Here is a 14,382-nt window from a genome sequence, read left to right on the forward strand (position 1 = left end):
TTAATGACGAACAAGAAAACATTAATTTACTAAAATTAAATCTGAAATAAGCTGATGACAGCCTACTAAAATATTACGTAAGGTAAATATATTAATTATTCGATCTTACTTTAAGGACTTATACTATCTTCTTTACAGTTCCTCTCTTTTATCTTAAACATATTTATATAATTAAAAAATACTATTTCCATTTTCAAAGAAAAAAATAAAAGACATAGTTCGGAGATACAGTGGTAGTAATCAACAAAAACCACCGATCGCCAAAGTTGAACTTCTTGGAAAAGAATAAAATCCAATATTGAAATCTCAAGGTTATCTTCAACCAAACTCATGAAAAACTACAAATATAAACCCTTTAACCCCCAAAATCTAGTTTCAAGATTCAACTTGTAAGAAAAGTAAATGCAATTAAGTTTAATACTTATTTAGTATTGACAATGGTTATCCATGACCTTTTTAAACCATGTTCCCCACAAAATTAATTTTATATAAAATTCTCCAAAGAGTGATTAAATCCATTCCTAAAGACTGATTTTTTTCATAGTTGACTTATCCATTAGAAACAAAAATAGCATTAAAATGTAAAATTAGTTTAGCTCAAAAAAATGCTACTCCTCCTAAGAATATCTACTAAGAATACATTCCATGAACTAGACTGATCACTGTAATTTATTTATTTATTTTAAGATTTTATTTATTCATGAGCGACAGAGAGCGAGAGAGGCAGAAACACAGGCAAAGGGAAAAACAGGCTCTAGGCGGGGAGCTTGATGCAGAACTCAATCCCAGGACCCCGGGATCAAGACCAGAGTCAAAGGCAGATACTCAACCACTGAACCATTCAGGTGTCCATGATCATTGTAATTTAAAATCATTTAAAAAGTACATTGGAGGGGGCAGGGGTGTGCCTCCGTGACTCAGCAGGTTGAGCATCCAACTCTTGGTTTTAGCTCAGGTCATGACCTCTGCTTCCTGGGATGGAGGCCTGAGTTGGGCCCATGCTCAGCAGGCAGCCTGCTTGGGATTCTCATTATCCCTCTCCCGCTGCCCCTCCCCCTGCTTACAGGCGCAGACACGTGCTTGCGCGCGCACGTGCTCTCTCTCTCTCTCTCAAATAAATAAACCTAAAAAAATAACACTGCTAGGATGATATTCTCTGCCTCAACTGCTCAGGTTTTAAATACAACTTCCTTCCCACTCTCAAAAAAAGCTATGACTTTCTTCCTTTTAGCTCCAGTGGGTGCTTTCAAATTTAAGATCAACATTTCGGGATCCCTGGATGGTGCAGCGGTTTGGCACCTGCCTTTAGCCCAGGGCGCGATCCTGGAGACCCGGGATCGAATCCCACGTCAGTCTCCCGGTGCATGGAGCCTGCTTCTCCCTCTGCCTGTGTCTCTGCCTCGCTCTCTCTCTCTCTGTGTGACTATCATAAATAAATAAAAATAAAAAAAAAATAAAAATTAAAAAAAAAGATCAACATTTCTCGGCTAGGATATTTTAATTAGAAAGAGAGAAAATAAAGGGTAAATGGAATTCAGTGGCAGAATTCCTCATCCCACTCACCTGACACAATCTGTTAGCTACAGTACAATTATTAGGGATTTGGGCTTGGGATCCAGACACCTGGGACTTACTTTCAAGTTGCTTTACCCCTCTCTATTTGGCTTTCTTACAAGGGAAAGAAACAATAATGAATACCTACAATTCACAGGTTATTATAAAGATTAAAGGAGTCAACACATAGGAAGCATTCAAACAGTGCCTGGCATATAGTAAGTGTTCAATAAATATTAACTATTATAATACGATAGGAAGTGATTATTACAAAGACCAAAAGTACTCTAATAATTTAAATAATAAAGTCAAACTTTTCTAGTGCCTGGCTGGCTCAGTCAGAAAAGTATGCAACTTTTGATCTTGAGGTCATGAGTTCAAGTCCCACATGGGGAAGAGAGATTACTTAAATAAATCAATAAACAAATAAATAAATAATAAAGTGAAATTTTCTAAAGTTCCTTTAGTAGATAGTAAAATAACTTTTTTGTAATCCTCATTATATGGGTGTATGGTATATATTTACATATACGTATGTGTATTAATGACTTTAGATTAATATTCTGAAGGTTAGTAAATTTAACAGGAAGATTTAAAGGAAATATATGTAATGAATATCATTTTAAATACCTTTTATTGTTGTAAGGTTTGTTTTCACAAATTTCAGGTGACAAGTAGTATGGGGTCCCTATGCAAGTTCTAGCCAGCTCCACAGTACTAGAACAAAAAGGGAATTATTAGACAAGCTTAATATACTAAAAGATATTCAAAATTATCACACATGTACCATCATGGACATTATGTCAAAACAAAGTTTAAAACTGATATGTTACCTATTAAGTACTCTAGCGATTCCAAAATCTCCCAGTTGTATTGTCCCATCTTTCGTTAAAAATATATTCTGTTAAAGAGATGAAAAAAATAGAAGTACTGTTACAGTCCAGTTCTGAGTTGACAACTCTTTCCATTAAAGTGAATCTAGTTTACAAAAACGCTGCAATAACTGGATATACACATACAAAAGAATGTAGATCCCTATCACATACCATACACAAAAATTAATTCAAAATGGGTTCTTAAGTATAGAAACTAGAACTATAGGACTCCTGAAGGAATATATAGGAATATATCTTCATGTCATTGGACTGGGCAGTGGTTTCTTAAATGTGACACCAAAAGCACACGCAAAAAAAAAAAAAAAAAAAAGAAAAAGAAAACAGATAAAGTGGACTTCACCAAAAATAAAAACTTTTATTCAAAGAAGACCATCAAAATTAACAGAGAACCCACAAGACTGGAGAAAATACCTGCAAATTATTTATCTGACAAAGAATTTGTATCAGAATAACGAACTATTACAATTCATCAGCAACACAAGACAATCTATTTAAAATACACAAAGTCACATGTGATTATATTTACATAAATGTCCAGAATAGCCAAATCCATTGAGAAAGAAAGTAGATTAGTGGTTTCCAGAGTGTAGGTACAGAGGGAATAGAAAGTGATTGCTAATAGTACAGAGTTTCTTTTTGGAGTGATAAAATGTTCTAGAATTAGAGAATGGTGATGGTTTCACAACTCTGTGAAATACTAAAGATCACTGACTGTACATTTTCAGTGGGTGAATGTTACCATATTTGAAATATATCTCAACAGTACGTTAAAAAAATGAACCCAGACCTTCCTCTCCATTACAAAAACAAAACAAAAAAACTCTGCCAAAAATTCTAATTAGCCCAAATTAAATTAAAATCGTTACAGTTTTGTAACAAAATGACCTTAAAATTTTCCTGTAATTTGGCCATATAATTTGCATTCATAAATACATAACTCCAGTCCTCTACCAAACAGTAAAAGCAAGAGTTTGTGGAACATGAATTAAACTCTGTATCATTCAGGATACTTGAACCAGACACATTTTACAGCCTTTCTAGTAAATAAAATCTTAAAAAAAAAAACCAAAAAAAAACAATCAGAGTAAGAACAGTTGTATACGGAAAACCATTTAGAAATTTTAGGAAAAAACAGTCACTATTTTAATAAAAGTAAATAGGTAAGTATCAGTTTATACAAAATTAGAAGGGGATTTAGTTAACTGGAAAGTTGGCTGAGAAATTCACCTAGAGTGCAACTAAGAGACAAATAAAACGTCAAAGAACAAGTAAGGTACTTAGGGGGTTAGATTAAGAAGCTCCAATATAGGGATCCCTGGGTGGCGCAGCGGTTTGGTGCCTGCCTTTGGCCCAGGGCACGATCCTGGAGATCCGGGATCGAATCCCACATTGGGCTCCCGGTGCATGGAGCCTGCTTCTCCCTCTGCCTGTGTCTCTGTGCCTCTCTCTCTCTGTGACTATCATAAATAAATAAAAATAAAATAAAGATTTTTAAAAAAAAAAAAAAAAAAAGAAGCTCCAATATATGTCTAGAAACAAAATTCAGAAGACCATGAAGGTAGTGATAGAGAAATAATTTTTGAAAAAAATATCGCTCGGGGATCCCTGGGTGGCTTAGTGGTTTAGCGCCTGCCTTCGGCCCAGGGCGTGATCCTGGAGTCTTGAGATGGAGTCCCAGGCTGGGCTCCTTGCATGGAGCATGCTTCTCCCTCTGCCTGTGTCTCTGCCTCTTTCTCTCTCTCTCTCTCTCTCTCTCTCTCTCTCTCTCTCTCTCTCTCTCCTTGCATGGAGCGTGCTTCTCCCTCTGCCTGTGTCTCTGTCTCTCTCTCTCTCTCTGTCTCTCATGAATAAATAAAATCTTTAAAAAAATAAAGCTGAATCATATTCTATATTAAAAAAAAAAAGAGGAAAAGAAACAAATATTGCTCAACATTTCCAGAACATTTCTAGGGGATATATACATTCTCAGATAAAAACTGGACCTCACCAAAGCACAACCCTGAGAAATCTCAGAACAATGAGGAGAGAAAGTCATCCAAAGAAAAAAACAAGGATAAGAAATCAATGGCTTTAAATTCCTAAATAGTAACACCAGAAGACAAAAGACAAATATGACCAATATCTTCAAAATTCTGTAGGAAAACAAACTTTCAACCTAGAAGTTTACATTCAAATTATCATCAAAGTAAGAGAGAGGAATAAGGTCATCTTCAGACATACAATATCCCCCCAAAATAGACCTTTCATGTATCTATTTTTCGGGTTTTTCCCATCATTTTGAGAGAAAGGAGAATATTGGAAATAGGCAGGAGATCTAACACATGATGCATATAAAAAAAGATTTCTAGCATTACAGTGAAGGGAGAACAGTGAAGAAAGCAGATAATCTATGCAGACTGGTTTGGGTTCAAAAATTTTAGCAAAGACAATGCTGGCTCAATATTCATATTCATTTAGAAGTTACTAGTGACAGAATAAACATACCTGTGACTTTATGTCTCGATGAAGAATTTTTCGATCATGTACATGTTTCAAGGCCAAACATATCTGTACAAACCAGTCCAAAATCTAGGGGGAAATAAAATTTATCATTTATTTTAAAATTTACATTTCATAGTAGTCTTTTCTTAACCAATAAAAGCATTCAGGAACATCTGGGGTTGAGGGGAACCAAGTTCTTAAACAAATTTAGGCTATAATTTTTAAATTTCACTATAATTAACGACTGTAACTTTAAGGAAACAGTCAAGCCAACTGACACATTATGTGCAGGGTACACACTAACATTAAAATGTAAGAGACTGGGGACGCCTGGGTGGCTCAGTGGTTGAGCATCTGCCTTTGGCTCAGGGTGTGATCCCAGGTCTGGGGATAGAATCCCGGAAAGGGCTTCCCTGCAGGGAGCCTGCTTCTCCCTCTGTCTGACTCTATGTCTCTCATGATTAAATAAATAAATCTTTAAAAAAATAATAAATAAAATGTAAGAGACTGATACTGAAGCATCTCCTATAAATCAGAATTAATAACAGAAATTTCCAAAGAAGAGTGAAAAATGGAAATACTTTATATTTTATGATACTGTGATGGTGAATCACTTTATTTTTAAATACATCTTTTTTTTCTACAAAAATAAAAATCACAAAAGGAAAAAAATCAGGCTGAAAATTTGGAAGTCATCACGGACTTTCATCTCTTTCCACATTCACCATATACAAACACATTCTCTGAAGCTGGCTACTTGAAAGTAAAAGAATTTAATTTCTACCCCTTTCCTAACATCAAAAGAATTCCAAGTCAATGGTATTTTTAAACAGGAAAAAGTTAAATTATAAAATGATCAAAGAAAGCAGAGGTTAATTTTCTATAATCTTTGATTGAAGGACTTTCAAAACATGACACAAAACCCCTAAGTGACAAAGGAAAAAACACTGACAATGTTGACTATATAAAATTTAAAACATTTGGCAAAATACGTAATCAAGGGTAATAATTATTTAAGAAAATAGCTGCAACATAATTGACAGATTGCTAATTCTGAAATATGCAAAAGCTCTTCCAAATCATTAAGAAAAATACTGGCAGCCAAAATAAGAAGTGGAGAAAAGACTGAAAAAGCAAATGATGGAGAAAAGATAAGCCAATAAACATATATACAAAATATTAATAAAAAACTTTAAAAATAATAACAGTAATTAAAACTCTTTGTAACTTGAGAAAATCAAAAAAATACAAAAGATGGCCAGAATCTAAGGAAATAAGTCTTTGCATACCTTGTTTTAAGTCTTTTGACAAAGTATGTAAAAATTTTAAATTCATATACCACTTAAAAGAGCAACTGGAATTTCAAATTTATTCCTACAGATACAGTATCAGATACAAAAAGGAGGTAAAAGATGTTCATCCCAGCATGTTCATCACAGCAAAAAAAATATAAACACCTAAATACATCAAGAGGCCTAGTTAAATATACTGTCATATTGCTATACTAGAAATACTATGCAGCCACTGAAAAGAATTAAGTACTTCCATGTATACTGTTAAGTTTTAAAAAAAAGAGTTACAGAATGGTATGCATAGCATAAGGTATGCATTAGGTATGTATATCTAAACTCTATATAATTGTATATGAGTGTATGGAGTGCGTAGGAATGAAAGAAATAAAGGAAGCATAAGAGGATACCAGCTAACAGTGTTTACACCTCAGAGAAGAGGATTTTCATTAGATAAAATGAAGTAAGCAAATACATTTTTACTCTTTGCAGTACTTTTTAAAAAGAACATTACATTAAAATAACCAAAAAATAATTTTTAATCAATTTTCTTTAAAAACAAACCTTAGTTCAGTTGCAATATATATTTACTGAGGGCTATACAATTAAGTTCCTTTCCATATTTACAGTAGGAATTATAAGCAGAAAACTGAAAAACTGTTCTCTGACTTTGAGTTCACATGGTGGTTGAAATGTATTTATAAATAAATATGCCTATAATAAAATGCACAAGTTTTATAATCGTGATATATACATTAAGAGAGCAATTAATTCAATTAGGGAGGGGTTAGGAAAAAGTACCAAAAGATGAAAAATAAGTTGTTTGGTCTTATTTTTATGCATTCTATCTGTAAGCTAGAACACATCTTAGAAACCATGCATGCCTCGTTTTACAGATAGGGTTTTTCATTACCATATTTACCATATCTATATTACTTTATAATTTGACAAAAATATATCCAACACCAATAATATACCTGATAGGTGCAGGAATTGGCAAAAGGTAATAACAGAGCTCACAGACCAAGAGTCAGCAAGTTTATTCTGTAAAGGGCCAGAAAGTAAATCTGTTAGGCTTTGCAGGCCATATTGTCTCTCTCTCAACTCAACTATGCCACTGAGGATAAAAGCAGCCACAGATTACTATATACAAATAAACATAACTGTGTTTCAATGAAACTTTACTTACAAATACAGACAGTGGTATGAGATTGTCCCACAGGCCATTGTTTCCTGACTCCTAGCAAAGACTATTGATTCCTACCCAAGTAGGAATGAAGAAGCACAAGAGAAGGATAGCCAACTAAGCCTAGAGTTGATAAAACTAGACAGAAGAGGTGATTCCATGGCAAAATTCTGATGGAAAGTACAAAGTTGAGGAGAATACATATAGGCATATTGGCTCTGTCTATCCAGTGAAGAGTCTTAGAGTTTGCTTAAGGTGAGGTTGGGTGAGAGGAAAGGCCCTTAAATTATAACCCTGCTTCTAATCTCCCCTTTTCACTTCTTTGTACATATTAATTCATATTAATAAAATATTATAAAATACTGCAGGGATAATGGCATTTTTTTTGTTCAAAGGCTTTCAAATACATGTTACAAAATGTGAGCCTGCTCACTTTATGATAATAACTATAAGCTTGTCTGAATTAGTTTTATGTATACAACGTTATTTTGATTACTACAGATTGCTTTTAGATCACTAAAACAATACCATAGTCAGTCCACCTTCTCTAATCCAAAACTCAAGTCTCTTTGTGCAATGAGACATTTAAAATTTTACTAAAGTATGCTAAGTTTGAGAAACTTTTATTGCTAAATATATTAAAAGAAAAATAAAACTTGGCTTTCTCTTTTTTAGAATGGTAGACTGATTTTAGAAATAATAAGAGGTAATAAGAACTATTTACCTTCTATGTAATGTGTCCAGCAAGCAGATAGTCTATGCCACCAGAATAATTTTCTCTGATTTGTGCTTACTTTATCATTCGATTATTTTTTTTGAACAAAGGTTTCTCACCTAGGAGAGAGCTAGGGATCCTTATAATTGTACTGCCTTTATGTATTTTGTTTTCAATTTTTAGAATTATAGTAAAACAGGGATCCCTGGGTGGCACAGTGGTTTGGCGCCTGCCTTTGGCCCAGGGCGGGATCCTGGAGACCTGGGATCGAATCCCACGTCGGGCTCCCTGCATGGAGCCTGCTTCTCCCTCTACCTGTGTCTCTGCCTCTCTCTCCCTCTCTCTGTGTGACTATCATAAATAAATAAAAATTAAAAAAAAAAAGAATTATAGTAAAACACACAATACAAAATCCATCATTTTAACCATTTTTGCATGTATACTTCAGTGATATTAGGTACATTCATGTTGTTCTGCAACCATCACCACCCATTCAACTCCAGAGCTCTTTTTCATCTTGCACAACTTAAACTTTATACCCATTAAATAACTACCTATTGCATCTACCCCTAGTCCCTGGAAATCACTATTCTACTTTCTGGGTCTACAATTTTAAGTACCTCATATAAGTGGAATCATTTGATATTCATCTTTTTGTAGGTAGTTTATTTGACCTAGCATAATGTTCTCAGGTTGATCCATATTGTATTTGTATTGTACGTTGTAGTATATTTCTGAATTTCCTTCTTTTCTAAGGCCAACTGATATGGAGGGATTTCTGTCATTTTGTTACTGGTTTTCAATATGCCTCATAGCTCTTTTATCCCTCATTTTCTACATTATTATTTTCTTTTGTGTTTAGTTTTTTATAGTGAAACATTTAAGTTCATCTCATTTCCTTTTGTATATATTCTGTATCTATTTTCTTTGAAGCCACCATTGGGGATTACATTTAACATCCTAAAATGTTAAGAAAGTGTCAGCCCAGTGTTTTCTGGCCTCCAAAGTGAGAAATCTCCTGAAAATCTTGGTGAGGCTCCTCTCTTACATGTGATGACTCACTTTAATATGTTGCTTTCCAGATTGTTTGTCTTTGACTTTCAACAGTTTGATTCTAATCTGTCTAGGTATGGATCTTGTTCAGTTCATCCTACTTGGGAGTTTGTGGAATTTCTTGAATGTTTACATTCAAGTCTTTTACCAAATTCAGGGAGTTCTCAGCTATTAATTCTTCAAATATTTGCTCTGCCCCTTTCTATCTATTCCTTCTGGGACTTCCACAAAGCAAAAATTAGCTTGATAATGCCCCAAAGGTCCTTTATGCTCTGTTCTTATTTCTTCAGTCTTTCTTTTCTGTTCTTCAGACTCAATAATTTCCATTGTCTAAAATTCAAGTTCACCGACTCTTTCTCCTTCCTGTTCAAATCTGATTCTAAATCGCTCTAATAAATTTTTCATTTCAGTTACTGTATTTTTCAGCTCTAGAATATTTTTTTTGGTTTAAGTTTTTTATCTTTATTGATATTTTCATTTTTTCCATACTTTTTTTTTTTTTTAACTTATTCTATGTGTTACTTTAGCTCTTTGAGCAGCTGAAAGACAACATTTTAAAGTCTTTGTCTAGTAGATCCACCATCAGGTCTTTTTCAGTTTCTGTTAGCTGATTTTTTTCCCTTTGAATGGGCCATACTGTCCTACTTTATATGCCTTGTGACTTTGAAAAATAGTCAGTTGACTAGACTCTAATAACATGGTGATTCTGAAAATCAGACTCTTCTTGAACTTGTCTATTTTTGCTAATTGTTGTATGGTGTCTCTGAGCCAAGAATCTGCCTGAGGTGCAAACTTAAAATCTTCTCAGGTCTTTTCTGAGCCTTCATCTTTCTCTGGGTATACACTGTGACTTTCTAATTTCCCTTTCTAATATATGTGGCTGCTTTCGAATACCTTAGTTTTTAAAGTCTGTCTCCAAAAATGGAAAAAGGAGAAATGGAGAAGGGAAAAAAAAGGCAGTGGCCCTTTAAATCTCCAGGAAGTCACCTCAGCAAGAAGGGGTGGGGCTTGCAACAATGGGGGAGGTACAACAACACTGGCTGCCCACCTCCTTGTCTGCACCTCCACAATCAGAAATTGCAATTAACATTCAGAGCACAGATCCCTGACATTTGGAGGACATGGATCTCCTTGCCAACCTTGGTTTCCAAAGGTCCATTCAGACTGTTTCTGGAAAGCATGCAAGTTGACTGCCTGGATGCTGGAAGGTGGGAATTGGGTAGCAACCATTGCTGCCTAGCTAAGAGCTAAAATTGAAAATAACTACAATTTATTATTCAAACTTTCACCTAGAAATTATATGCCTACAAAATATACTCCAGAGATCCAAAATAGTTTGATCTGATAGATTCTGCCACTGTAATTGTGTAGGTGCAAAGACAGATTTCTCCTGCTTCCTACTCTACCGTCTTCCCAGAATCCTTTTGATCCATATTTATTTTTAGATATTTTGTCACTTTGATTAAACAGATAACCTAGTATTATTTTTCTTTTTTTTTTTTTTTTTAAATTTTTATTTTATTTATGATAGTCGCACAGAGAGAGAGAGAAGCAGAGACATAGGCAGAGGGAGAAGCAGGCTCCATGCACCGGGAGCCTGACGTGGGATTCGATCCCGGGTCTCCAGGATCGCGCCCTGGGCCAAAGGCAGGCGCCAAACCGCTGCGCCACCCAGGGATCCCCCTAGTATTATTTTTCAAGGACGTAATAGTATTAGAAAATATACTATTAATAGATTAACTAGCTCAATATTGTTGTAAGAGCCACACGGTAAGACGTGCCAAATCAACAAAGAAGCTCAGCCTTTTCCGGGTTAAGTTTACATAAGAATTATTAATATAAATATTTCAGAAAATGTATGCTTTATGAGAAGGTTCTAGATACATGCCAGTGACTTTGCTACCTATATTTATCCTTAAGGAAAATATTCATCAAGCTCTTATCAAATATCCCTATAGAAAATTTTACATTTCTATAAAAGAGAATATAGAAATTCTATTATTGGTTACTATAATAAATTAGCCACAGACTTTCAGTCTCATTTTTTCCTTACCAGAGACTCCTGGAAAGGATAGTACTAGGAACAATGAACTACTGACAATTCAAAAAATAGACTCTTGGCTACAAGCTTCAGAGCTGACACTGCTTAAATTGGACAATGGACTAAGTCAAGATTTCTAAGATTTTTTTTGGTCCAAAAGCTGACATATATGATGAAAGCATAGTGCCCCAAGACCCGGCCAGATAAGAATTACTAGGACTGAATGAACTGAATAAAATGAAATTAAATTGTGGGTACTTGTTTGGAATGTGACTGGTATTATTCTTTTTTTGTTCTTTCAAGATTTTATTTATGGGGGCATTTATTTACTGCGGGGACTCTGCTTCTCCCTCTGCCTATGTCTTTGCTTCTCTATGTTTCTCATGAATAAATATTTTTTTAAAAAAGTAAAAAAAAAAAGTATACTCCTTTTTACCAATATAAATGATCAGCTGTGCAATCAAGGCCATACCTGGAATGTCTGAACTGAAAACGACTTTCATTCAGTTATGACAAGCCCACACTAAGAAATATATGTGAGCCAATTCCTATATCGTACTGCCAGGAAACTGCCCTAGTACCTAATTTAGAAGGTCTCAGCATCACAGGTGGCAAGGTCATTTGCCAGTAGCCAAAAATGACAGCAGATTTGGAAACCTTCAGGAATAAAGAAAATCACCCAAATTTATAGGTACTACAGGTGAAATCTACTGGAGAATGTACTAGGTTTGGTTTACTGGCCTCAGGATAAAAGAGAAAATAAATTAAAAAAAAATCTAATCCAAGATCTTTATGAAAACTTCTGGACAGAAATCAATTTTGCAGCCTTAGTAGTTGCCCAATATTGTAGGGCTCTAGATTTTCAGAGCAAACTCAAGGTACCTACATGCTTAATTAACACTTTCACTGAACATAATATTAAAGCAAACCCTTGTGAGATGACTCTTGCCTTTGAAAAAAATATATATATGAAAACTATGATCAAAAGAGAGTAGACTATCAGGAAATGTATCTAAACTTGGAAATAAGGCAAATGTAGTGGGAAATCTTTTACATATTTATGTGGGCAAAGGCCATCCATAGATTGTTTAGTTCACTTCATTGCTTACTACTGATTAAAAGTCATAGACTTTCAGGTTGCTTCCTAACTCTGAATTTTTGTCCAGTAAAGATGCAAACAAGGAAGTATCACACCGAAGAGAATGGCTTGAGTAATTGGAGAATTACCTTGTTTCAGAGGTCTTTCTCTCCTCATTTCTATTCTAGAAATACACAAAATCATCTCAGATTCATGCTAGCCTGCATTCTAAAACAAAAAAATAGCCTCTGGCCTCTACGTTTTTCTGCTTCAATGTCCAGATAGTAGAATATAGTAGTAATAGGATGTTTCTCTTTAAATAATTCCCATTTCGAATAAGCTAAAATAAATAATGTTCTTCTTTATGTTAACAAAACACCATTCTGAAGAGCAGAAAAAATGCTATTAACTTAAAAGAAAGACTTGCCAAATTCTTATTGTTTATAATGGAATAATCTGAGATGGATAAAAAAACATATAGAGTAGATCTCCATAATAATTTCTGGGATAACACAATACATAATATAGACACATACATATATATCATTATGTGCCAAGAACATTTATCCAACTACAGAACCAGACCCACAAAAAAAAAAAAAAAAAAAAAAAAAAAGAACCAGACCCACAGAGTATCAATGTACTTTATAGGAGAACGTTATGAAATCTAATAGTAAGCATTTTAAAGTTCAATAAAGAAATGAATAAACAGAAGCTCAAGCAACGGAAGGTATTAGATAAATTCTAATAAAATATAGCACTCTGTACACTAACATACATTACTATTTGACTTCACCACAACAGTGAAGTTGGCTATGTGGTATGAACATCCCTATTAGCGAATGAATTAATAGTCTCAAAACAGTTCAGTCATTTGTGAACATAACAATTACCAAGCTGATAAGTAGGAACAATGATTCAAACCCAAGTTTTACCAGAAGTTCTGTACTCTATCTAGTAGGCTTGATTGTGGAAACAAGAAATACATAAAGTGAGAAATATGACATTACCCAATTCAATACTACTAAACTAAAATATAACTCAAGATCCAGAACTTTACCATATTATCAAATTATTGCCAACAAGCTAAAAGTCCCCATCTACACAGTGTTCAATCGATTAGTTATGCCTATTTATAGACATAGTTTTCCTAAGTATCCTGAGAGGACATTAGTGAAAACTGTGATCTCTGTTGTAAATTATAACCTTGTTGGGGAAAAAATTCTGATGTGAAATTATTCAGCACACATTACTGCACAATGCAGTGAAAGTGTAGACTTGAGTGAATACCAATGGAGCATTATATAGCAGAAGCAACAAATGCACAGAAAGTAAAACAGATGGATCACAAACAGTACCAGGAGAAAAGCAGAACTAAATGAGATATAACACAACAGGTATGCGTTCAAAAATACAAGACAACGATAGCCATTTTGTAAAAATACAGAGATATTATTAAAGACATTAGAATAGCTGCCTATGGAGGAAAATGAAAAGGAAATGGAATATGAAGGTAAAAGCGAAAACAAAAAAGCATAGGCTTTGCTAGAGTAAGATATAATGAAGCTATTAAAACTAATATAACTGATCTATGCGGACAGACGTGACAATAATCAAGATAATTTTTTAAGTGAAAGCTGCATTTTTCTCTTATAAATAACATTTTTCTTACTTTCTAAATTTTTGGAGTATAGTTGACATAGAGTGTTACATTAGTTTCAGATGTACAACAGTGATTTGGATTGTACATTATTCTATGTTCACAAGTATAGCTATCATTTGTCCCCATACACTGCTATTACAGTATCACGGACTATTCTGTGCCTTTTATTCCAATGACTTACTCATTCCACAAATGGAAGCCTGTATCTCTCTCTTACTGCTTGCTCTTCACTCATTTTGGCCTACTCTCTCTCCACCCTTCCCCATATAACCATCAGTTTGTTCTATTTACAGGTTTGATTATTCAAACCTATAAAGTAGACTATATATACTACTCTACCTATAGAGTAGGCTATATATATTATATCCCATTTCGGAATATGTGTGTCTTGATGTATATAAATAAGTACATGTACAAATATTAAAA

The 14,382-nt window shown here is 34.2% G+C and overlaps 1 protein-coding gene across 14 annotated transcripts in view; it reads right to left on the bottom strand.

The window, feature by feature from the left end:
• NEK1 (NIMA related kinase 1) overlaps window positions 1-14,382 on the bottom strand; it is a 229,388-nt gene that overhangs the window by 184,935 nt on the left and 30,071 nt on the right. For all 14 annotated transcript variants that reach the window (XM_038573569.1, XM_038573571.1, XM_038573575.1 and 11 more), the window contains 3 exons: window positions 4,935-5,018; window positions 2,388-2,455; window positions 2,185-2,271 (listed from right to left, as the gene is read on the bottom strand). In XM_038573569.1, the coding sequence (XP_038429497.1) occupies window positions 2,185-2,271; window positions 2,388-2,455; window positions 4,935-5,018 (239 nt within the window). The remainder of the gene's footprint in view (window positions 1-2,184; window positions 2,272-2,387; window positions 2,456-4,934; window positions 5,019-14,382) is intronic.

Source organism: Canis lupus, chromosome 25, assembly GCF_011100685.1.
Source record: "Canis lupus familiaris isolate Mischka breed German Shepherd chromosome 25, alternate assembly UU_Cfam_GSD_1.0, whole genome shotgun sequence".
Taxonomy (NCBI): Eukaryota; Metazoa; Chordata; class Mammalia; order Carnivora; family Canidae; genus Canis; species Canis lupus.